The 22828-nt window shown below is 37.0% G+C and overlaps 1 protein-coding gene across 1 annotated transcript; it reads left to right on the top strand.

Moving 5' to 3' along the window:
• The first annotated feature begins 134 nt into the window (after positions 1-134).
• On the top strand, positions 135-21477 carry LOC124081445 (zinc finger protein 420-like). Its single transcript, XM_046427624.2, has 2 exons — positions 135-717; positions 1719-21477. Exons 1-2 carry the CDS (start codon positions 600-602, stop codon positions 3416-3418), a joined length of 1818 nt encoding a protein of 605 aa, XP_046283580.1. The 5' UTR covers positions 135-599; the 3' UTR covers positions 3419-21477.
• The last annotated feature ends 1351 nt before the right edge of the window (positions 21478-22828 follow it).

Below are 22828 nucleotides of genomic sequence, written 5' to 3' on the forward strand. Positions count from 1 at the left end.
AACCTCCTATGTTGCTGTGTACAACCACCCCTGACTCTTGTTAATAGTAATAAGCAGAAAATGTCTAAAATTCTTGACTAAACTTTATTTTTGTGTGTTGGTTTAGTTCAGTAAACTTCTTTTAAATGATAATTTACTATTCCCTTTGAGTAATTCATAACTTTTCTTAAAGTTGATTTAGCCCTGTTTTTTTTTCTGTTGGTAAGCAGCAATCCCTTTTTGAACAGTCCCCAAATATTTGCATGTTTCATATTTTTCTTTTTTAAATGAAACAGAAGAAAGTTGGTAGATTTTTAAAATATATTGTGAAGGAGGAAAGGCTGTGAAACACAATTTATCTTCCACTACTATATTATATTACTCTACATAGGAATGTACTCATCTTGGATACTGTGAACATTAAGATGGTTTGCAAAGTTCTCAAAGTAATTTCCTGTGTACATTTTTGATTTATATATTTCTGCAGTAATGATGGACTTGGATTTAATAATCCACTCCCCTGCTAATGTTCCTTTATTGCTGTACTTTCCTATGTTTGCAAAATATGCTCAGCCCCATACAGTAAGTAAACAAGATGGTTATTTTTATTTATTTCAGCCATGACTTCTCATCATCCTCAAGAAATTTTACCAGCGCAGGGAATAAAAGAGAGAGAGGGAAGATATGGAAAGAGTGACCTTGACTATTTACAACTAAGAAAACAATGGGAAAATATAGGTGAGAGTAAAGTTCAAAAATTATATTATAATAGACAAAAACCAATTAGTAGTCCCTATTTATGATAAAAATTATATTGTCAAAACACACCAGGAACAATATCTAAAAAAAAAAAAATTCAATTTATTCCACTTACTTTTGAGGAGCTTTATATGTCTTTAAGAATATACCACAGCCATTTTAAAGACTATATTTCCTCTGAAAGTAAATGTGGAAAATTTGAAAAGAAATATGGTCCATGCATCAGTTTTTAACTTGGCCAATTATTAATGTAGCACTAAATTAAACTTCCAGTCAAACATTCACACAGAGAAGATATTTAAGACAAATTTCTTAAAGTGATACTTTGGAGAGTTTCTTTACAAAATGTCCATTTTTCTGCAACAAAACAGTAATTTCTCCTTGTGCCCAAGTAGACAATATTAAGAATTGTAGAAAGGTTCCTACTTCCCCACTATTGCTCAATGACAATTCTGATACAGATTTCTGGAAAGTGCACTATATAGATAATGCTATAAAGTAACACCATTAGCCATGTCTCCACCCTGAGCAATTACCAGGATATTTACATTGCTGATAAAAATTACGAATATAGAGAAACTCCTAGTCATTTTCTAAAGGAAATTTACCAAAATGAAAAATGTGGGAAAGTCTTGCTTCAGTACTCAGAAGCTATTACTCATCCAAATATTCATAGTCAAGACAAAATGTGCAAGTGTAAGGTATGTGAAAGGGCTCTTAATGACAGTGCAGAGCTTGCTCAATACAAGAGAATTTATAGAGAAGGAGAGCCCTATAAGTTTAGAAGATGTTGAGCAAGCCAATACTTTTAAATTTGTAGGGTTTATCACTGTCAAAGAAAGCAGAAAAACCTTTAGTGAAAGGTTACAACTGGTTAAACTTCAGGGGATTTATACTGAAGACATGTAAATGTAAAAAGTATAGCAAAGCCTTAAAAGATTGTTCAACTCTTACTCAACACCAAAAAATTTATTCTGCAGCGAAGACCTACGAATGTGAAGAATGCAACATACTGAAGAACTTCATTCAACATCACAGTGTTCATACAGGAGATATGCCATGTAAAGAATGTGAAAAAACTTCAAATAAAAGCTCCAATCTTATTTGTCACCAGTGGACATACACTGGAGAGATGCCCCACATATGTAAACAATTTTGTGAAGCTTTCAGTCAAAAACCAAGCCTTAAAAATCACCAGAGAATTCATATTGGAGAGAAGCCCTACAAATGTAAAGTGTGCGGCAAAAGTTTTAACGCAAATTCACATCTTGATCGCCACAACAGGATTCATACTGGAGAGAAGCCTTACAAATGTAAAGTGTGTGACAAGCGTTTTAATCAATCATCATCACTTACTCAGCACCAGCGAATCCACACTGGAGAGAAGCCCTACAGCTGTAAAGAATGTGGCAAAGCTTTTAATAGCATCTCACACCATAATTATCACAAAAGGATTCATACTGGAGAGAAGCCTTACAAATGTACAGAATGTGGCAGAGCTTTTAATAGCGTCTCACACCATAATTATCACAAGAGGATTCATACTGGAGAGAAGCCCTACAAATGTGAAGAGTGTGGCAAAGCATTTAATAGCATCTCACAGCATAATTATCACAAAAGGATTCATACTGGAGAGAAGCCTTACAAATGTAGAGAGTGTGGCAAAGCTTTTAATAAATTTTCAAAACTTAGTTGCCACACGAGGATTCATACTGGAGAGAAGCCCTACAAATGTGAAGAGTGTGGCAAAACTTTTAGTCAAAAAACATCACTTACTCAGCACCAGCGAATCCACACTGGAGAGAAGCCCTACAAATGTGAAGAGTGTGGCAAAGCTTTTAATAGCATCTCACAGCATAATTATCACAAAAGGATTCACACTGGAGAGAAGCCCTACAAATGTGAAGAGTGTGGCAAAGCTTTTAATACCATCTCACATCTTAGTTGCCACAAGAGGATTCATACTGGAGAGAAGCCCTACAACTGTAAAGTGTGTGACAAGCGTTTTAGTCAAAAAACATCACTTACTCAGCACCAGCGAATCCACACTGGAGAGAAGCCCTACAGCTGTAAAGAATGTGGCAAAGCTTTTAATAGCATCTCACACCGTAATTATCACAAAAGGATTCATACTGGAGAGAAGCCTTACAAATGTACAGAATGTGGCAGAGCTTTTAATAGCGTCTCACACCATAATTATCACAAGAGGATTCATACTGGAGAGAAGCCCTACAACTGTGAAGAGTGTGGCAAAACTTTTACTCAAAAAACATCACTTACTCAGCACCAGCGAATCCACACTGGAGAGAAGCCCTACAAATGTAGAGAATGTGGCAAAGCTTTTAGTAAATTTTCATATCTTAGTTGCCACAAGAGGATTCATACTGGAGAGAAGCCCTACAAATGTGAAGAGTGTGGCAAAACTTTTAATCAATCATCATCACTTACTCGGCACCAGCGAATCCACACTGGAGAGAAGCCCTACAAATGTGAAGAGTGTGGCAAAGCTTTTGATAACGTCTCACGTCTTAGTTGCCACAAGAGGATTCATACTGGTGAGAAGCCGTACAAATGTGAAGAATGTGGCAGGGATTTTTATCAAAAATCATCACTTACTCAACACCAGAAAACCCATCCTAGAGAGAAGTCCTATAAATGTGAAGAATGGCAAAGCTTTTAAAATTGAAGATCACATCTTAGTAACATTATAGAATTTATACTGGAGAGAAGTTTTACAAGGAAAACATTGCATCAGTGTCTTTAACGATGAATCAACCCTTATTTCACAGTAGTTCAACACTATTTCACACCAGAGAGATGATAGCACAGAAATTATACAAGTGTAAAATAGGTGTCAGAGTCTCCAACAGTTGTTCACACCCTACTCAACACCTCAGAATTCATACAAGTAAGAGGACATGTGGAAAAACTTTTGCAAAGCTTTTGGCCATTGATCAAACATTTTTGAAACACTGGAGGATTTATACCATATAGAAACCCAGAGAATGTGTCCAAGACTGTATTCAAATTTCAGACATTTTTCAGTTTCTTACCTCATACCTGTAGAAAATGTGGTATACCATTTGTCCAAAGTATGTACCATAGATAACAGCAAAATATTTACAAAAACACCTTGACAAGTATAAAAATTTGTAGTAAATTTCTTATCTATAGCCCATCCCTTGAAGTATTTGGGACCTAGGAGGGAAAAAATCATTTAAATGTAGAAAATGGGTTATTGCTTTTGACATTTGCTGAAAATTTTCTTAACATCTTTAACTGATATTTCCTTATTTCTACAATACAAATACAGAATAGTGCATCCCTAAAAGGATATAATTTTACTGTAAATCAACAATTACTAAATATTCTCATTTTTCACAGCTGGAGAAAACATGATTCTCATTGTTGATTATTACAGAAGTCTCTTAATGTTTATATGAAATTTTAAATTTTTAGTTTTTATTTTTGTACTTAAACTTAGGGACACTTAATCAGTAAACTGCATCCCCAGATTTTTTTTCATTTTTATTTAGAGATAGGGTTTGCTAAGTTGTTTAGGGCCTCACCAAGGTATGGAGCCTGGCTTTTAACTTTCAAAGCTTCTCACGTCCCTAGGGTCACAGGCATGGACCACCATGCCCATTTTACAAAGCATTTTTACTTATATTTGCCTTACGGATGCAATTTGTTACTAAATAAAGTGAATTTCTTAATGTTAACCTTGTCATGCATTTAATGACATTATTAGGTCACATACCTCCCAATATTCACTTTGCTAATGGATCAAATATAGCAAAACATTCTATTGGGTAAATAATGCTATATCGTCTCCATGGATTATTTCATATGTTTAATCAAGTTTTATTTGAGGAATATTTATGTAGATTATATACTGTTGTTTGTAATTATGCAAAAATTAAGGTACAGGAAGGACCTAGGAATACTAAAATGATGCCCAGATATCCCTAGTTTGAATTACAACTTTAACATTTCACCTTGTACAGTTGCAGTACTCCCTAAGGGATCTACAAATCTGGAGAGTTATACAAGCTCCCAATCAGGGAGATGAGAAAGACCCAGAGAGTAGAAGCCAACATGCATATTCAGGTAGAAAAAGGAGGGTTACAGAAGGGGGAAATAGTCTCATTGTTTCCTGGGGAAAACCCTGGTCCAAAGGCCCATCCTGATTTTTGGACTGAAGAAACCTTGCAGTTGCTCATGAATTCTATGAGAGTCATCACTGAGGAGACTGTACTGACCTCAAATGTTGGAAAAACATCACAATATAGGACCTCCCCTTTAGTCTTCGATACCCAGTAGAAAAGTGTAACCAGATACATGTAAAATGACTGTAAAAATAAAAAGACATGTGGGGGCATAAATGCTCCTATAGTATTTTTCATTTCATTGGATTTTGTAGACCATTTTCGTTCTACTTACTTACAATGTAACGTTTGTTATACTTATTGGATTATACGATAGATAGCATGTGTCATGGTCTCCCAGACCCCTCTGCAACCAGTGATTATAAGATACTATAAACTAACCCTGTCCCTCCTCAGATCTTACAGCTCCAGGAGCCCATGACACCAAAGAGAGAGAGACACAATTTTGATTGAAATAAACCTCCAGACTCTCATCTACAAGTCCTGTTCAAAAAGTAAAAACACAATATTCTCTGCATATGTCTTTGGGTCAAGAAAACACCATCCAAAAACGTTTCATTTAACTTTATTTGGAAAAATAAATATTGAAATGATAAATTCTAGGAGAATAATATTGACACCATTCTTTATTCCAAGAGGTAAATCTCTAGGTTTCATGCTTATCTCCATGCCATGTTATTTTACACAGAACTGGCTTCATTTTACATGTGAGAGTTAACTATTATTAGGCCCAGAGGGAAGATTCAGTACTAGAGGTCTAAGGAAAATACTAAAGATCTTCCCTTTGCATGTGCCTTTATGAGTCTGCATATCCTTTATGAAACAGCTAAAGATTGCCGATTTCTCAATACATCTGGCTCAGTCATTGGAACCCCAATTTATTTGGTCATCTCAAGGCTATCACTCCCTCCTTGGGATCTTACCTGTTCTCGACAGTGCTCTTCAGGGGATCACTAGGACATGCAAGCCGTTTCTAACTTGTATTTATTCAGCCGCACTTTAAATACAAGTTAGAACAAGACTTCAGACTCTCACCTGTGGAGAGGATGCTCTGCCCAGGACTTCCCAGTCAGGACCCTGAAAAGCTGTTTGGGACTTTCCAGTACATAGGTTCAGTGTTGGGGTTTTCCTAGTCTGGCAATACAGTTGCCTGTGTCTGTTACTTTTGCTTTCTCTTGCTTTCATAGTATTACTCAAAGAAACACTGTCTGGTGTGAAGAGAGTGTCGTCCTTATCTATTGGACCTGACCTGCCAAGTTGAGCAACTGCCCACATACTGAATGTCACAAACACATATATGTGTTATCTGATCAGTAACTAGTGTATCTTTCAACTGCATGATTTTTTATTGCATGCGGGAGGAAATTGAGAATGCTTTCTTGAGTGCATACAGCACTATTAATAGTATTCATAACACTGCTATGTAATGTTTTCTCTCTAATCAACTTGTAAGTATTGTTCTTGTGCTGCTTTGTAAAACAAATAGAAAAGAGTTGCAAACCAAAAATTTTGTGATAATAGATAGTTGCACAGACTGACTTGGGCAACTCTATTTACCAATGTTTGTTATTTTGTATGGGCTCAAGGTACTTTTCTTTAACCTTAATGACATTAGCATTTATTGAAGAGTTTTTAACTCACAAAACTTCTCTGTATACAAACTTTCCCTCATCATTTTTAAAGTTTCTTATTTTTAGGTATACATGACAGTAGAGCAAATTTTGACATATTACACATACATGGAGTAAAACATTTTAGTTAGCATTCCATTCTTGAGGTGTACATGGTGTGAACCTTCACTGGTGATGTGTTTGTATGTAAACATAGAAAAGTTGTGTCTGATTCATTCTACTGTCATTTCTATTCCTATTTCCCTTTTCTTCCCTTCGTTCCAACTTTGTCTAATCTAGTGAATTTCTATTCTCTCCCCCACCGTTGAGTGGTTTAACATCCATATATATATATAATATATATATATATATAATTATATTATATGTAATGTCTGTTTCATTCTACTATCCTTCCTATCCCCATATCCCCTCCCCTCCCTGCACTCCTCTCTACTTATTCTAAAGTAACTATTCTTCCCCACCCCTCATTGTGAGTTAGCATCCACTTATCAGAGATAACATTTGGCGTGTGTGTTGGCTTATTTCACTTAGCATGATATTCTCCAACTCCATCCATTTACCACCAAATGGCATAGTTTCATTCATCTTTAAGGTTAAATAATATTCCCTTGGTGGGGGGAATATATATAATCACATTTTGTTATCCATTCATCTGTTGAAGGAAACCTAGGTTGGTTCTAGGGTTTAGCTGTTGTGAATTGTGCTGCTGTAAACCTTGGTGTGGCTGTGTCCCTGTAGTATGCCGTTTTTAAGTCCTTTGGGTATAGTCCGAGGACAGGGCTAGCTGGGACAAATGGTGGTTCCATTGTGGTTTTGCAAGGAGTCTCCATACTGCTTTCCATGGTGGTTGCACAAATTTGCAGTCAGTCCCATGAGCAATGTGTGAGTGTTCCTTTTCCCCCACATCCTCACCAACATTTATTGTTGCCTGTATTAATCTTTGCCATTCTGACTAAAGTGAGATAAAAAAATTAAAGTAATTTTGATTTACATTTTCCTAATTGCTAGATGTGTTGAACACTTTTTCATGTACTTGTTAATGGATTATATTTCTTCCTGAGAAGTGTCTGTTCAGTTACTTAGCCCATTTGTTAATTCAAACAACAACAAACCAATTAAGTTTTGAGTTCTTTATATACCCTAGAGATTAATGCTTTATCTGAGGTATATGTGGTATAGATTTTATACAAATCTGTAGGTTCTCTCTTCACATTATTGTTTCTTTTGCTGAGAAGCAGCTTTTTAGGTTGAATCTATCCCATTTATTGATTCTTGATTTTTAATTCTTGTGCTGTAGGGGTCTTGTTATGGATGTCAGATTATGGATTAATATTTACCTCAGATTTTTAAATGGCATCCCAATTTCATGAATGTTTCACTTTCATTGTTTCTCTTACTATCTTGCCTTATAGATCTACATGTTCTAAAAGGTCATGAAATTATCTAGCTTCACATGCATGATTTTCTGATGACTGTTATTTTTCAATATGTAGCTTCAGATTATTTGAAATAGATATCTACTATTTCAGACTCTTTAATTAAAGCACATACATGCCTTGTGTAGGAAATATTCCATCAGTAGATCAACATTATATATATAAAAATATATAAAAGCCTGATTTCAAATGCATGCACATCCACTCCAGAGCTTGGCCCAGAACACTTATTCTATATTAGTTCTACATTTTAGAACCTCCGTGAAAGCTGTTATAAATCCAAAGCCCGAGACACACTCCCCAGACTTTTTTTTTTTTTTTTTTAGGGGGGACAATGAAGTTTGAACTCAGGGACACTCAACCACTGAGCCACATCCCTCGCCCTATTTTATGTAGAGATAGAGATTTACTAAGCAGCTCAGTGAGATCCTTTCACTGAGGCTGGCTCTGAACTCATGATCCTCCTTCCTCAGCCTTCCAAGCTGCTGAGATTACAGGCATGTGCCACCATGCCTAGCTCCCCAGAGAGCCTTCCTTAACTGATTGGAACCCACTTGTTCAGTGTATTGTGGCCTAATCCTCACAATTAGAGATGAAATTACTTTCCTCTTTATTAAAAATCAGGGCAACTTACACAAAGATTGGATTAAACAGCGCCTAGTTACACAGCAAGTCCACATGATAATAAAGGTGTGGTCTGCAATTCTCCTCTCCAAAGAGCTCTTCTTGGCTCCACAAAGTTAGGAGTATTCACCAACCCTCTGCCATGCTCATTCCAGAAGCCTCCCAGGAGGCGAGTGTATATGAGGGACAGCATTTCAGGTGGCACCTTGATGATCATTGGGCCATGCCATGGATTAAGGCAGAGTCCATGTCAGAGGCTCAAAACTTTCATGTGGCTGGTCCAGGATAGGGGCTGCCTGAGGGGATACTTTTCCTCCGCCCTTGATGTGTCTTGCCTAACTGTGTGTATACTGAAATACTTGTTCAACGACTTGCACTCTTCCTATTTTATGTTTCCCTCTCATGTGGTTTTGGAGTTCTCATGCTTTGGCAATTATTGTGACTTTTGTCTTCAGTTTTACAACCTCCTTCAGCCCATCCATGTGGAATTTCTGTCTGTGGATATTAGTTTTCATTTTATATATTTCCATTTAGTCCAAATTTCCAGTTACCTCTAGAAAGAACAAATGTTTGATTCATTATCATGCCTGTACTAACCCTTCACATGTTGATAATGGTGGTGATTAAGAACTATCTTCTGATTTCTACAACTGGAACATCTTCCATCGCAATATCAGTCAGGAAAACAGACCCTCCTGTAGGAACATTTGGGTTTCCCCGTAATGAGAGCTTGGGGTCTGTAGAGAAGTGCATGGGCTCTCTCGTACCCTGAGGAGGTCCACAGAACAGGGTAGAGGAGAGTGGCTGTGGAGTCTCTAATCAACACCTCCAGACACCAAGCAGGAAGCAGGTCTGATTTTATTGTGTAGTTACCATGTATATGTACTCAGGCAGTGCCTAAGCAAAATATAGGCAACCACCAATGCAATGTCTGCTAACAGTCCTTGCAGTGAACAATCAAGGAGTGGGACTGCAACACATGGCCTTGTGCCCAGAGCTGTGCTGATGGGGTAAGCAGTTTGCCACTCACACGCCTAGCATGGGGAGTGGCCTGCCATGCAGACACCTTTAACCTATGCCCTGTATGCAGTACTCCATGCACTCGTCCCCACAGAGAAGCACCTCTGAGGCTTCTTCTTTCTTGACTTTAAAGAACAATTTCTCTTCTAGTGGCCTTTCTCAGGAGATATTTAAAATAATAGTAATATAAATACCTTAGATTTACAAAAGCAACCCATGGATCTCACCTCTACTTCTCACAAAGAGCTGCCATTCATTCAGTCATGTCTTGCCTAGGGTTTGCTCATCATGTTACTGGAGGGTGTGTGTTGAAGCAGAGGTGCTGGGTGATGGTGTTGCCCTCTGAGGTGGCAGTCATTTCTTCCTAGTGCTCTTCATAGATTCCCAGCACACAAAGAGCCACAGGTCAGAGGTTTCTGCCGAGGCTGACATCAGTCCCAATCCTACTTGCTTGAAGCAAGTCCAGTCTCAATTCTCCATCTCCCTTTTGTCTGTTTTTATGTTACCGAATACCAAGGGGACATGGGGAGGGTTGGCAGTAGTGGTGAAGCTGAGCTCTGTGATGAGGACAACCGCAAGCTGTAAGTGTGCACTTGAGTTGATAAGGGTTGAGGAAATAGGATCTGTCACCCCTGTGAGCAGGATGGTGCTCACACTGCATACGGGAGAAGAGATGTTTCTTCCTCTCACTTTCACCCTAGAATGTGCCCACCCAGAGGATCCAAATAACCCTAACATGCAGCAGGGTGTCCTTCTCCTGTAATTCTCTCTACATCTGTCCTGACCACCAGCTCGTGTCCACTGCCTGAGCAGTCCTCACTAGATGGTTGCAACACAGATGATGGTGCATGTATCACACAGCCTCCCCTGACTTTAGTGACAGCACCATATCTAACATGACTCCTTCCTAGATCCAGATACTAGAGGGAGTCTTTACTATCAGCTCTAACAAACAAAACTTCTGATTTTTTTTTTTGAAAATTTCTTTTTCATGTGTGATCTGTTTTTTCTCATCTCCTCACTTGGCCTTTTCTTCCTCTTACCATATGTGAATTCTTCAAATGTAATCAATGTCGGAAATCTGTTTGATTCCCTGTGATTTACACATCCTTCCACACAGAATGCCCAATCAAGCTGGGAGGCAGCTTGATTTCTCCAGTACATAAAGGACATGAGTGCCCAGTACGATAGGGCATTCCTGGACCAAGCTGGAAGCATCACTCCGTAGACCCTTGTTTGAGGGGTGTTTCTCAGATTACCTCCCTGATGTCAGAGAGCTTGTGTTATGTCTCATGATCTCCTGGACTATGTTGTGCCAGGCATAATGTGCACAGCTGGGAAGGTACATAGCTCAGGATTTCAGTCATCTATGAATCATTCCCATTCTCCAGGATGCTTCTTAACAACAATGGAACTCAGCAGGCACATTACTATAGATATCTCTTCACAACACTACCATGATATATTTACACAATTTTAATCATACTTGATGCACATCATTTAGTGATGATTGTGGTTCAAAACTGGAGCTAGTAGAATCACCAGACTGGGCTTTCTTCTGGCACTACCTGTATGAAGATTAGTTCTCCTCATTATTTACATGATATATGTACACAATTTTAATCATATATACTTGATGGTCATTATTTAGTGATATGATTGTAGTTCAAAACTGGAGATTGGTCATCCTGCAGACTGCTTTCTCCTGGAACTACCTGTATGAAGATTAGTTCTCCTTATGATTGCATGAAATTGTGTCCCTTTCTTTGAAGCATACTATCAGGAAAGGGTCTAAATTTTTCCTGATACAGTTATTGAAATTTACCATCAGAAAACAATTTTCCAACAGTTTCAAGGCAATGAACAATCCATCCTTGAGTTCTTGACTATTACTGCAAATTCATGGCACCTGCACACTCCTGTAGGTATGACTGCAGATTCCTCAGTCACACCTTAAATTCATCCAATGGCCTTGAGATGCACGTGATTAAAACATGTCATTTAATGACTGTTAGAAAACTTGGATTGTGTAAGATTCAAATGTTTAAAACAAATTAAAGCAGATTCTGTGTGTCACAGAAAAGTGATACAATGCAGTTTTTCATTTTAAATACAGTTTTTTCATTTTGTTGGTGTTGAGACAAGGCAATTTTAAAACCCTGTTTCTTTCCTTTGTATACCACAGATTGAACCCAGGGCACTTAGTCATTAAACTATCTCACCAGCCACTTTTCATATTGGAGGAAAATCTTGCTAAGTTACTGAGCTTTGGCATTGCAATCCTCTGACTCCTGAGCCAATGGGATTGCAGGCATTCAGCCTCACCTAAAACAATTTTAAGTTATTTTTACATGCTAATATAGATCTATTTAAGCTTATACTATAAAAAATATTTTACATAAGTCAAATATTATACAAATAAGAATTGGCATATGCCATTTATATATAGATCTCACCAAAAAAGACCTAAGGCCTAGTGATTAAATGTGAACCCTAAAATATTTTGGGGGGTACCAAGGATTAAACTCGGGGGCACTCAAACAGTGAGCCACATCCCCACTCCTATTTTATATTTTATTTAGAGACAGCATCTCACCAAGTTGCTCAGGGCCTTGCTGTTGCTGGATTTGAACTCACCATCCTCCTGTCTTAGCCTCCCAAGGCACTGGGATTATAGTTTACAATTTTAAAATTTATATTCTTTTTTTCTGGACTTACCATGGGAGATTGTCTTTTTCTACTGATTTTTCATATTTTACAAATCTTGTATGTTTGCACTCATATGTTGAGGCTGAAAAAGTTGATCACAAAGAACCACAAGAGAGAAAAGCTTTTTGTATCTGTTAGAAGAGACAGTTGGCAAGGAGTGCCGAAAAGCAGTTAAGAGGGTTTTATAGCCCATAGTTTGAATTGTATAAGTAATTATTAGACTGTGGACATTCTAACAAGATTTTGCAGGTTTCAAACAACCAAATGTTATTTTAGAAGGTAGAAATTGCACTGATTTGATCAATACACATGTTCAATTAAAATGCTGGATCCTATATGTAGGTACAAATTAAAAATTAAACAATAATTAACACTTCAACTAGCAAAAATAAACAAAGATGGCTGTAAATACAAACTGTCTCAATAGCAACCCTAAATGTTAGTGGCTTAAACACACCAATCAAAAGACATAGGCTAGCAGCCTGGATTAAAAAAAAAATCCAACAATATGCTGCCTCCAGGAGACTCATTTGATAGGAAAAGACAGACTAAAGGTGAAAGGTTGGGAAAAACATTCCACTTACATGAATCTTGAAAGCAAGCAGGTCTCCATACTAATATCAAATAAAGTAGACTCAAGTCAAAGTTAATCAAAAGAGATAAAGAAGAACATTACCTACTGCTCAAGGGAACCATCACCAACAAGACATAACAATCAAATATATATGCCCCAAACAATGGTACACCTATGTTCAAACAAACTCTTCTCAAGTTCAAGAGTCAAACTGACCACAACATGATCTTGGGTGACTTTCACACACCTCTCACCACTGGACAGATCTTCCAAACAAAAGTTGAATAAGGAAACTATAGAACTCAATAACACAATCAATAACTTAGACTTAATTGACATCTATAGACTATATCAACCAATATCAAGTGGATAAACTTTCTTCTCAGCAGCACATGGATTCTTCTCAAAAATAGACCATATATTATGCCACAGGGCAACTCTTAGCAAATACAAAGAAGTAGAGATACTACCATGCATTTTATCATATCATAATGGAATGAAATTGGAAATCAATAAGGACGAAAATGCTACAGAATGAACAATGGGTTACAGAAGACATCAAGGAGGAGATTAAAAAATTCTTATAAGTGAAAATACAGACACAACATATCGAAATCTCTGGGACACTATGACAGCAGCACTAAGAGGAAAATCCATTGCATGGAGTTCATTCCTTAATAGAAAGAACTTAATAGAAAGATCCAACAAATAAATGACCTCACATTACATCTCAAAGCCCTAGAAAAAGAAAAAAAAAATCAGCAGGAAAACAAGAAAAAAAAATCAGCTGAAACCAATGAAACTGAAACAAAAGAAACAATTGAAAAAATTTACAAAACTAAAAGTTGGTTCTTTGAAAAAAAATAAAATTGACAGACCCTTAGCCATGCTAACAAAGAGAGAGAAATCAAATTACCAGAAGTCATAAAAAAGGCAATATCACAGCAGACACTACAGAAATACAAAGGATAATTAGAAATTATTTTGAAACCGTATACTCTAATAGCTTATACTCTGATAGAATAGAAGTTAGTGAAGGCATCAATAAATTCCTTAAGTCATGTGATCCGCCCAGATTGAGTCAGGAAGATATAACACAACTTAAACAGACCAATATCAAGTGAGGAAATAGAAGAAGCCATCAGAAGATTCCCAACCAAGAAAAGCCAAGTACTGGATGGATATGCAGCCAAGTTTTACTAGACCTTTAAAGAAGTAATACCAATACTCTTCAGCCTATTTCTGGCAATAGAAAAAGAGGGAGTACTTCCAAATTCATTCTACGAGGCCAATATCACCCTGATCCCAAAACCAGGCAAAGACACTTCAAAGAAAGAAAACTTCAGACCAATCTCTCTAATGAATATAAATGCAAAAATCCTCAATAAAATTCTGGCAAATCAAATACAAAAACATCTCAAAAATATCATGCACCATGATCAAGTGGGATTCATCCCCAGGATGCAAGGTTGGTTCAAAATACAGAAATCAATAAATGTAATTCATCACACCAATAGACTTAAAGAACCATATGATCATCCCAGTAGATGCAGAAAAGCATTTGACAAAATACAGCACCCCTTCATGTTCAAAACACTAGAAAAAATAGGGATAGCAGGACATATCTCAACATTCTAAAGGCTGTCTACACTACACTAAGCCTCAGGCCGACATCATTCTCAATCGAGAAAAACTGAAGGCATTCCCTCTAAATATTGAACAAGACAGGGATGCCCTCTCTCACCACTTCTATTCAATATAGTTCTTGAGACACTGGCCAAAGCAATTAGATGAAAGAAATTAAAGGAAAAGTATAGGAAAAGAAGAACTTAAACTAGCACTATTTGTTGACAATTGGATTCTATCCCTAGAAGACCCAAAAAAACTACACCAGAAAACTTCTAGAACTAGTAAATGAATTCAGCAAAGTAGCAGGATATAAAATAAACACACATAAATCAAAGGCATTTCTGTATATCACTGACAAGTCCTCTGAGAAGGAAATGAGGAAAACTACCCATTCACAAGATCCTCAAAAAAATAGATAAATAGATAAAGTACTTGGGAATCAACTTAACAAAAGAGGTGAAAGATCTATACAATGAGAACTACAGAACCCTAAAGCAAGAAATCAAAGAAGACCTTAGAAGATGAAAAGATGTACCTTGCTCCTGGAGAAGCAGAATTAAAATTATCAAAATTACCATACTAACAAAATAACTATACAGGTTCAGTGTAATTCCAATAAAAACCCCAATGACATTGATCATAGAAATAGAAAAAGCAATCATGAAATTCATCTGGAAAAATAAGAGACCCAGAATAGCTAAAGTAATTCTAAGCAGGAAGAGCAGAACAGGTGGCATCACTATACCAGACCCTAAACTATAACACAGAGCAATAGTAAAAAAAAAAAAAAAAAAAAACAGCATGGTACTGGAACCAAAACAGGAGGGTAGACCAATGGTACAGAATAGAGGAAACAGACTGACCCACAAAACTACAATTATCTTATATTAGACAATATAAGATAAAACTCAGATGCACAAAACTCAAAGTGGATCAAGGACCTAGGAATTAAAGCAGAGACTATGCAGCTAACAGAATAAAAAGTAGGCTCTAATCTTCATCATGTGGGGTTAGGCCCCAACTTCCTTAATAAGAAACCTATAGCACAAGAATCAACAAATGGGATGGATTCAAACTAAAAAGTTTTTCTCAGCAAAATAATAATAACAATAATTTGTGAGGTGAACAGAAAGCCTACATCCTAGGAGTGAATCTTTACCCCTCACACATCAGATCAAACACTAATCTTGAGGGTATATAAAGAACTCACCAAGCTAAGCACAAAAAAAAAAAAAAAAAAAAAAAAACCTAGTCAACAAATGGGCCAAGGACATGAACAGACACTTCTCAGAAGAGAACATGAAATCAATCAACAAATATGAAAAAATTCCCATCATTCTAGCAATTAGAGAAATGCAAATCAAAACTACTCCAAGATTCATCTCACTCCAGTCAGAATGGCAGCTATTATGGAGACACACAACAACAAGTGTTGGCAAGAATGTGGGGGAAACAGAACACTCATACACTGCTGGTGGGACTGCAAATTGGTGCAGCTAATTTGGAAAGCAGTATGGAGATTCCCTGGAAAGCTGGGAATGGAACCACCACTTGACCCATCTATTTCTTTTCTTGGACTATACCCAAAGGACTTAAAAACAGCGTATTACAGGGACACAGCCACATCAATGTTTATAGCAGCACAATTCACAATAGTTAAACTGGGCCAACCTTGCTATCCTTCAGTGGATAGATTAAAAAACTGGCATTTATATATAGTAGAATATTACTCAGCACTAAAAAAGAATAAAATCATGGCATTTGCTGGTAAATGGATGGCGTTGGAAAAGATAATGCTAAGTGACATTAGCCAATCCCAAAAAAACAAATGCCAAATATTTTCTCTGATATAAGGGGGTGACTCACACTGGGGTAGAAAGGGAGAGCATGGGAGGATTAGATTAATTCTAGATAGGGAAGAGGGGTGGGGAGGGAAAGGGAGGGGGAAGGCGATTAGCAAGGACGGTGGAATATGCTAGACATCATTATACAAAATACATGTATGAAGATTTGAATTTGGTGACAACATACCTTTCATAGAGATATGAAAAATTGTGGTATATATGTGTATTAAGAATTGTAATGCAAAAAAGAGTACTTGTTTAATGGCATAAATTAGCGTGAACATTATTTATATACAGAGATATGAGAAATTGTGCTCTATATGTATAATAAGGATTGTAATGCATTCCACTATTGCCATGTATTAAAAAAAATAAATTTACAAAAAAGAAAGGTATTGGAACTCCTTGGGGACACTATAAGCCTACAGGGTAAAAATTGTAACACCTTGAAAACACAGAGCTGGAAGGGAAGAAGCATGAACAACATGAAAAACCAAGCAAGAATGTGCCCCAAACAAAGATGCTACATTATTAGAACCCATGGTCAGAACAGCAGGAGAAATGACAGAAGGAGTGGAGGAGGTACATAATTTTCTGTGAATTAAAGGATGATATAAGAGAGCAAATATAGGCAGCAAAGATCATTTTGATAAAGAGATAAGCAAATACAGAAAGCAAACGATTCCTTTAATAAGGAGATAGAGATTCTGAAAAGAACAAACACAAATCCTTGAAATGAAGGAAAGAGTAAACCAATTTAAAAACTCAATAGGAGGGCTGGGGATGTGGCTCAAGTGGTAACGCGCTTGCCTGGCATGTGCAAAGCACTGGGTTTGATCCTCAGCACAACATAAAAATAAAGATGTTGTGTCAACCGAAAAATGAAAAATAAATAAAAACAATTTAAAAACTCAATAGGAAGCATCTCCAACTGAATAGATCACTTTGGAAGACAGGACCTCAGACATTGAAGGCAAAATATATAACCTTGAAAAAAAAAGTTGACCATAGTGAAGATGGTAAGAAACCATGAGCAGAGGATGCATGAATTATGGGATAATATGAAGAGTCCAAATTTTAAAATTATTGGGATAGAGGAAGGCATAGAGGTCCAAACCAAAGGAATGAACAATCTATTCACTGAAATAATATCAGAAAAATTTCCCAACATGAAGAATGAATTGGAAAATCAAATAAGAGAAGCCTACAGGATGCCGAATGTACAAAATCGCAACAGATCCACACCAAGGCACATCATAATTAAAATGCCCAACATAGAGAATAAGAGAATTTTAAAAGCTACAAGAGAAAGTAACCAGATTACATATAGAGGGAAACCAATTAGGATCTCTGGTTTCTCAATGGAGACCTTGAAACCTACAAGATCCTGCAACAAGATATACCAAGCTCTGAAAGAAATGGATGGCATCCAAGAATCATCCAGCAAAACTAAATTTTGATTAATAATTATATTTTGATTTTGATATGTTATCTTTAAGACAAAATAAAAACCTTCCATAATATATAAAAAAAATTACAACTAGAAAGCCTGCACTACAGAACATCCTTGGCAAAATATTCCATGAGGAGAAAATGAAAAACAACAATGAAAGTCAGAAGAGGTAGGTATTACACTAAAGGAAAAACCTACCAAAGAGAAACCAAGTCAAGATAAATGCAAAAAATAGACAAAAATAACTGGGAATACCAATCATGTCTCAATAGTAACCCTGAATGTTAATTTCCAAAACTCAGCAATCAAAAGACAGACTGGCAGATTGGATAAAAAAAAGACCCAACAATATGCTGCCTTCCAGAGATTCATGTCATAGGAAAAGACATCCACAGAGTGAAGGTGACAGGTTGGGAAAAAACATATCACTTGGGAGCTGGGGTTGTGGCTCAGTGGGAGTACACTAGCCAAGCATGTGCAAGGCCCTGGGTTCGATTCTCAGCACCACATAAAAATAATAAAGGTATTGTGTCCAACTAAAAAATAAACAGTAAAAAAACATTCATCAGGCTGGGGCTCAGGGGTAGAGCGCTCACCTAGCACGTGTCAGGCCCTGGGTTTGATCCTCAGCACCACATAAAAATAAATAAAGGTATTGTGTCCATCTACAACTAAAAAATGAATATTAAAAAACATACCACTCAGACTGTGGAAGCAAGCAGAGGTTTCCATCCAAATCAAGTAATGTGGACTTCAAGTGAAAATTAATCAGAAGGGACAAACAATAATATTTCATACTCCTCAAGGGAGCCATACACCAACAAGAGATAACAATTATAAATATCATCCCCTAAAGAATGGAGCATCTATGTTCATCATACAAACTCTTCATCATTTCAAGAGTCAAATAGATCACAATACAATAATTCTAGGTGACTTTAAACATCTCTGGATAGATCTTCCAAACAAAAGCTTACAGAGAAATTATAGAACTCAATAAGACAATTAATATCTTAGATTTAACATATATAGAATATTTCATCCTTCAACAAGTGAATGCACATTCTTCTCAGCAGCACATGGATCCTTCTCTAAAATAGACCATATACTTTGCCATAGGGCAACTCTTAGCAAATAAAAAGGAGTAGAGATACTACCCTGCATTCTATCAGATCATAATGGAATGAAAATAGAAATCAATGATAAGAATAGAAGTTACTCCAAAAGATGGAGACTAAATAATATTCTACTGAATGAACAATGGATTGTAGAAGACATCAAGGAGAAGATTTAAAAATTCTTAGAGGTAAGTGAGAACACAGACACAACATCAAAATCCTGGGGACACTATGAGAGTAGTACTAAGAGGAAAAATTATTGCATGGAGTTCATTCCTTAAGAAAAACCCAACAAATAAATTACCTCACACTACATCTCAAAACCCTAGAAAACAAAGAGCAAATCAGCAGAAAAAAGCAGAAGGCAAGAAATTATTAAAATCAGAGCCGAAATCAATGAAAATGAAACAAAAGAAACAATTGAAAAATTGACAAAACTAGAAGTTGGTTGTTTGAAAAAATAAATAAAATTGACAGACCCATAGCCATGCAAACGAAGAGAAGGAGAGAACTCAAATTACCAGCATCATAATGAAAAAGGCAATATCACACAGACACTAGAGAAATACAGAGGATAATTAGAAATCATCTTGAAACCTTGTACTCTAATAAAATAGAGGACAGTGAAGGCATTGATAAATTCCTAAAGTCATATGGCCTGCCCAGATTGAGTCAGGAAGACATACACAACTTCAACAGACCAATATCAAGTGAGGAAAAAGAAGAAGCCATCAGAAGATTGATAACCAAGAAAAGCCCAGGACCAGAGGGATATACAGCCAAATTTTACAAGACCTATAAAGAGGAACTAATACCAATACTCTTCAATTTAATTCAGGAAATAGAAAAAGAGGGAGTACTTCCAAGCTCATTCTATGAGTCCATATCACCCTGAATCCAAAACCAGACAAAGACACCTCAAAGAAGGAAACTTCAGGCCAATATCTGTAATGATCATAGATGCAAAAAATCCTCAATAAAATTCTGGCAAATCAAATACAAAAACGTATCAAAACCATTGTGCACCACGATCAAGTGGGATTCATCCCAGAGATGCAAGGTTGGTTCAACATACAGAAATCAATAAGTGTAATTCATCACATCAATAGACTTAAAGATAAGAATCACATGATCATCTCAACAGATGCAGAAAAAGCATTTGACAAAATACAGCACCCCTTCATGTTCAAAACACTAGAAAAAATAGGGATAACAGGAACATATCAACATCATAAAGGCTATCTATGCTAAGCCCCAGGCCAACATCATTCTAAATGGAGAAAAACTGAAGGTATTCCCTCTAAAATCTGAACAAGACAGGCATGCCCTCTCTCACACTTCTATTCAACATAGTTCTTGAAACACTGGCCAGGGAAATTAGATGAAAGAAATTAAAGGAATAACTATAGGAAAAGAAGAACTTAAACTAGCACTATTTGCTGATGATATGATTCTATACCTAGGAGACCCAAGAAACTATACCAGAAAATTTCTAGAACTAGTAAGTGAATTCATCAAAGTAGCAGGATATAAAATCAACACCAATAAATCAAAGGAATTTCTGTATATCAGTGACAAAGCCTCTGAGAAGGATATGAGGTAAACTACCCCATTCACAATATCCTCAAAAAAAAAAAAAGTAAGATACTTGGGAATCAACTTAACAAAAGAGGTAAAAGATCTACACAATGAAAACTACAGAACCCTAAAGAGAAATCAAAGAAGATGGAAAGGTCTACCTTGCTCATGGATAGGCAGAACTAATATTATTAAAAATGACCACACTACCAGAAGCACTACACATATTTAATGCAATTCTGATCAAAATCCCAATGGCATTCCTCATAGAAATAGAAAAGTCAATCATGAAATTCATCTGGAAAAATAAGAGACCCAGAATTGCTAAAGCAATTCTAAGCAGGAAGAGTGAAACAGATGGCATTGCTATACCAGACCTTAATCTATACCACAGAGCAATAGCATGGTACTGGCAGCAAAACAGGCTGGCAGACCAAAGGTAGAGAATAGAGGACACAGAGACTAACCCACAAAATTACAACTACCTTATATTAAACAAAGATGCCAAAAGCATACACTGGAGAAAGGAAAGCATCTTCAACAAATGGTGCTGGGAGAATTGTAAATCGATATGCAACAAAATGAAATTGAATCCCTATCTCTCATCCTGCAAAAAAAGTTAACTCAAAATGATCAAGGACCTAGGGATTAAACCAGAGACTTTGCAGCAAATAGAAGGAGAAGTAGGCCCTAATGTTCATCACATGAGGCTAGCCCCCAACTTCCTTAATAAGATGCCTATAGCACAAGAATTAAAACCAAGAATCAACAAAAGGGATGGATTCAAACTAAAAAGTTTTTTCTCAGCAAAGAAATCAATGTGTGAGGTGAACACAGAGCCCACATTCTGAGAGCAAATTTTTACCCCTCACACTTCAGATAGAGCTCTAATCTCTAGGGTATATAAAGACTCAAAAAGCCAAGCACCAAAAATAAAAATAAATAAAAAAATAACCCAATCAACAAATGGTCTAAGATCTGAACAGACACTTCTCAGAAAAGGATATACAACCAACAAATATATGAATAATGCTCATCATCTCTAGCAATCAGAGAAATGCAAGTCAAAACTACTCTAAGACACCACCTCACTCCAGTGGCAGCCATTATGAAGACAAACAACAAGTGCTGGCGAGGATGTGGGGGAAAAAGGAACACTCATACACTGCTGGTGGGACTGTAAATTAGTGCAGCCAATTTGGAAAGCAGTATGGAGATTCCTTGGAAAGCTGGGAATGGAGCCAACATTGGACCCAGCTATTCCTCTTCTCAGACTATACCCAAAGAACCCCAAAACAGCATACTACAGGCACACAGCCACATCAATGTTTATAGAAGCACAATTCACAATAGCTAAACTGTCGAGACAACCTAGATGCCCTTCAGTGAACGAATGGATTAAAAAACTGGCATTTATACAAAATGGAATATTTCTCAGCACTAAAAAAGAATAAGATCAGGGCATTTGCAGGGAAATGGATGGCATTAAAGATTATGCTAAGTGAAGTTAGGCAATCCCCAAAAAGTCAAATGCCGAATATTTTCTCTGATATAAGGGGGGGAGGTGACACAAAGTGGGGTAGGGAGGGAGAGCATGGGAGGAAGATTACCTCTAGATAGGGAAGAGGGGTAGGAGGGAAAGGGAAGGAGAAGATGAATAGCAAGGATGGTGGAAGGTGATGTTCATCATCATACAAAATACACATATGAAGAGGTGAATTTGGTGTCAACATACCTTATATACAAAGATATGATTAATTGGGGTATAATGGTGTATTAAGAATTGTAATGCAAAAAAAGAGCTCATGTATCTTAGCATAATTTGGCGTGAACATACTTTATATGCAGAATTATGAAAGATCGTGCTGTGAATGGATGATTATCAATGTAATGCATTCCACTATTGTCATGTATGAAATAAACTTTTTAAAAAGGAGGAGAATGGGTACAGCACTAAGGCCAGACGGTCAACGTCGTCACCACCCATCATATAATGCAAACTCTTTTCTAGTCTGGTTCCCAGTGGGAATTAAAAAGTACTGGAGACGTCAGTAAGTCGCCTGCAGGGGCACGAAACCATTGCTACCGATTGCATCACCTCCTCACTATATTCACAATTATCTGCCATTGTGGATGAGCCACTGTCAAGCGGTCCCCAAGCTGAGAAGTGATCACACCTGCGGCTGCCCCACTGGCATGGAGGAGACAACTAGCCCAGGTGGATTCCAGCACTTTATTACCAACAGGAGCAGCAAAGATGAGCCACACGTCAACCCCCAGACACCTGGTCCCACGGGGTGACACC

Source organism: Marmota monax, unplaced genomic scaffold, assembly GCF_021218885.2.
Source record: "Marmota monax isolate L192 unplaced genomic scaffold, Marmota_monax_Labrador192_F-V1.1 WCK01_AAM20220418_F8-fsc01590, whole genome shotgun sequence".
Lineage (NCBI taxonomy): Eukaryota > Metazoa > Chordata > Mammalia > Rodentia > Sciuridae > Marmota > Marmota monax.